Source organism: Plasmodium fragile (assembly GCF_000956335.1).
Source record: "Plasmodium fragile strain nilgiri unplaced genomic scaffold supercont1.46, whole genome shotgun sequence".
NCBI classification, from domain to species: Eukaryota; Apicomplexa; class Aconoidasida; order Haemosporida; family Plasmodiidae; genus Plasmodium; species Plasmodium fragile.
In genome coordinates this window covers 112165-116154 of record NW_012192626.1, presented here as the reverse complement: position 1 = coordinate 116154, position 3990 = coordinate 112165, and the positions used below count along the sequence as shown (strand labels likewise).

The 3990-nt window shown below is 40.1% G+C and overlaps 2 protein-coding genes across 2 annotated transcripts; one reads left to right on the top strand and one right to left on the bottom strand.

Annotated features, from left to right (window-relative positions):
- Positions 1-200: 200 nt before the first annotated feature.
- Positions 201-2378, top strand: AK88_03783 (uncharacterized protein; the record flags this gene model as incomplete). The annotated part of the gene is made up of 8 exons (XM_012481393.1): positions 201-248; positions 901-1018; positions 1238-1302; positions 1433-1519; positions 1659-1756; positions 1895-2016; positions 2126-2193; positions 2337-2378. The coding sequence occupies 8 exons, from the start codon at positions 201-203 to the stop codon at positions 2376-2378; spliced, it is 648 nt and encodes a 215-aa protein (XP_012336816.1).
- Positions 2379-2535: 157 nt separating this feature from the next.
- AK88_03782 (uncharacterized protein) lies at positions 2536-3746 on the bottom strand (the record flags this gene model as incomplete). The annotated part of the gene is made up of 3 exons (XM_012481392.1): positions 2536-2880; positions 3209-3416; positions 3640-3746. The coding sequence occupies 3 exons, from the start codon at positions 3744-3746 to the stop codon at positions 2536-2538; spliced, it is 660 nt and encodes a 219-aa protein (XP_012336815.1).
- Positions 3747-3990: the final 244 nt, after the last annotated feature.

The following is a 3990-nucleotide window of genomic DNA, read 5'->3' as shown; positions in this document are numbered from 1 at the left end:
ATTAACGGATACATAATTAAGCAACTTAAAACAGTTTTCCCCATAGTGCCAATTTTTTCTTTTTTTTTTTTTTTCCAATCGTATAACATAAAGCATGTAATTTGTGAAAAAAAAAAAAAAATCAACTGTGGGGACACATTTTACATTTCAGTTTTGTTATTACCAAAACGAATAGCAATTCCAAATAAACCCCTTGAAACATGCTTCCGAAAAATAAGCTGTCTGATATATGCACGGCCATTACGCTGGTAAAAACTCTCGCCTACATATTGTACTTTAGCTCAAAATGACAAATGTGCGCGTGTGTATGTGCATACATATGTTCACAAGTGCGCATGTAGGTATGGGTACTTCTGCACTCTGTGACTGCACACCCCCCCCTCTGTAATTTCACCTAATGGAAAAGCCTCCCATAATACTGATCTGTGCTTCTTTTTTTTTTTTTTTTTTTTTGTTCCTTCCCCACGTGGAACCTCCAATGTTATAGGAAAAGGCCAAGGAAAACTTAACGAATGAGTACAAATTGGGGAATGAAAAAAATCGAAACAAAGAACAACGTACACAGTTGGTGGATGCAGAAAAGGGAGAAGAACAATTTCCCCAAGGTAGGCACAACACAGTGGACAGTCTGCATAATGCTACTTAGTAATAGCGCTTTAATGAGTCAACCCAATTACGTATGCATGACTGTACACTTCCATCCATACATGTGCATTCAAAAGTACGTACGCCTTGCTTCGTGCAAGAGAACAGGTATGGGTACTTCTGCACTCTGTGACTGCACACCCCCCCCTCTGTAATTTCACCTAATGGAAAAGCCTCCCATAATACTGATCTGTGCTTCTTTTTTTTTTTTTTTTTTTTTTGTTCCTTCCCCACGTGGAACCTCCAATGTTATAGGAAAAGGCCAAGGAAAACTTAACGAATGAGTACAAATTGGGGAATGAAAAAAATCGAAACAAAGAACAACGTACACAGTTGGTGGATGCAGAAAAGGGAGAAGAACAATTTCCCCAAGGTAGGCACAACACAGTGGACAGTCTGCATAATGCTACTTAGTAATAGCGCTTTAATGAGTCAACCCAATTACGTATGCATGACTGTACACTTCCATCCATACATGTGCATTCAAAAGTACGTACGCCTTGCTTCGTGCAAGAGAACAAGTTGTCAACTTAGCAAACGTGTAAAAATTGAAAACAAAAAAAAAAAAAAATTTCAACGTGAAACTTTTTAGTAGACGAAAACAGTGACGAGGAGGAAATCCGAAAATGGAGGGAGAAGAGACTTACGCAACTTAAAGTACGTTGAAACAGTTTTGCAAAAATGGGGCCATTTTGTGGCGCACATGCCGTGTCTGCACCGTAACCAGAGAACCGATTGACGCTCCCCACAGCATGATTCCCCCTCTGTTCTTTACTTTTCTTGCTAGAAAAAACAGGAGTTGAAGAAAGACGGCGTTTACCTCGAAATATGTGAAAAGGACTTCATACCCACCGTCCTGAAAAACAGCAATGTGGTAAAATGTGTGAATGGAGCATGTATATATATGTATATGTATATATACAAACGGATGCTTCATTATCTCCATTTTAACAAACCTATACACTCATATATTCACATGTTGCATTCTTCGGTCCCCCTCCCCTCCGCACAAGGTTTGCCACTTTTACGACAACTCCTTCAAACGATGCGACATTTTACACACCCATTTGATCAAGCTGGCCAACATACACCTTGCCACGAAATTTATCAAGTAACCAAACGGAAGCAGCGGAAAAGCGGCACAGCAAAAAACGCAGTAGAATTCGCCTGACCATAAAAACGGTACTAAGCGTACTTTACAAATTTGTCGCTCCTTGGCACCCTCCACCCCCTTTCCATCCCTTTACAGAGTGGAAGCCAAAAATTGCCTATTCTTTATGAACAAGTTAAATATAAAAATTTTGCCAAGCTTATGTTTGTTTATCAACGGAGTTCTCTTAAAAACCTGCGTTGGGTTTGAAGACTTTGGAAGTAATAACGAAAAAAGGGGGGGAAAACAAAATTCCGCAATTTATCGTCCCTTAACAAATGCACACAACACACAATGCACATACTTGCTAAAATTAATTTTCATTTGTAGATAAGGACACCTTCAAGACGAAGGACCTGGAGGAGTATTTGTTCAAGAAGAAGCTCATCAGCAATATGGTAACAGGACGGAATACAACAAAAAAAAAAAAAAAAAATTTACGCATGTGCACATATACACGTGTGGGCTATTTTTTTTTCTTCACACGTGTACACTGACACGCATGTGGGGTGTGCCAAACGAACCCTTTCCCCTTCAATAGGAATACAGCGACAGCGAAGAAGGAGAAGAAGGAGAAGCTTAAAATGGTTACTAAAGTCTCAGGGAGATGGGTTGCCAAGGCAACCACGACAGTGCCCCCACACACCACCACCGTTGCGCAAACAAGTCGCGCTAAGATAGGACCCACAAATGCAAGCCCCTGTTCTTTCTGTCTGTTTCCCCTATCCCCACATGAAGATCTACTTCTTTTTTAACTTTTTCCTTTGCGCATTAATTTGCTTCTGTCGACTAATCGCCTTACTTTCACTTATATAAAACAGCATGGGTTTCTTTTTTTTAATCAAATAAAAAGGAAACCGCAAATAAAGAAGAATCTTGTACACATGTAGCAACTTCTGCCTGTAGTTGCTCAAACCTTTCACTATATCATTTTCGTACTTTAGACCAAACTGAATTTCTTTATGATCAAACAGTTCACCACTTTGGATACTCTCGTCGTATAATTCCTCTGGTAAATTTTCTATTGCCTTGAATATTTTTTCTTTCATTTTTAGTAAATGCCTTTCGTACTTTGCTTCCTCCGTCTGTGAAAAAAATTTCAAAGTGCATGCAGTTTGTTTTTTTTTTTTTTTTTTTGTAGTGTAAGGACGCTACTGGTATGTATACACCAAAGCATGTACTCCTCATATGCATATGTGTAACCACTGCGAGTGTTTTTTTTTTCCTTTCCCACTCGCATGTCCCTTTTTTCTCTATCAAAACACTCTTAAGGAAAAAAATAAAATAAAATCATTCAAAAGAATAAACCAATCAACATGGCGGTGTGCAGAGGTGGCGGCGTGAACGCTCTGCAGATGGAACGGGACAAACACATGGCATGTTTAATGCTTCTCCTCTTACTCCTCCCCATACCTGCTTCAAAAATTGATACAACTCGAACCTCTTTTGGTACTCGACTCTGTCTTCATATGAGTCCGTCGAATTTTGGGGGCCAAAAATTAGAGACAGCAGATTGTCCACCTTGTTTTTGTCCTTGAAAAAGGAGACCGTGTCCGCAACGTAGGCGGGCGGGATGTACGGCAGGTACCTCGTTTCGGATAGTTTGTCTTTGTCTTCGGCTCTAAAGGTAGGAAACAACACGGCGCCGAAGCGGTGACGAAGTGGTTAATCGATGACGTGTTGCAGTGTACCGTGGCGGCAATCATGACGCTCCAGTTAACCCCACACCCATCCATATGAGCTTTTATCAATCTACACAAAAAATTAACCCACACACTTTTCTCCCTCGTCCTATACACAAAATGTGCACCACACACAATCCTGAACCAAATGGCGCCACTTACGAGTCCTTCTTCTTCTCCTGTACGTTCTTCTTCTTCGCTGGGGCCCTCATGGGCACAAAAGACAAGCAGCAAGAATTTCTGTTCCATCGGTGAATTCTCGACAGCATCTTTTCCAAGTAGCCTCAGTCGTTCCCGTCCTGATAATTTTTTTTCTTTTTTACACATATGTAGAACATGTAAGAAGCCATGCTAACATAAGGCAGAGGCGCATACAGATCATGTGACTGTTCCTCTCAAAGTGAGAGAAAAAAAAAAAAATTAATTCCACGTTATCATAGCGCGAAGGAAATAACCCAACAGCTAGCTAACAAAGAGAACAAACAAAAAAAAAAAAAAAAAAAAAAAAAAAAA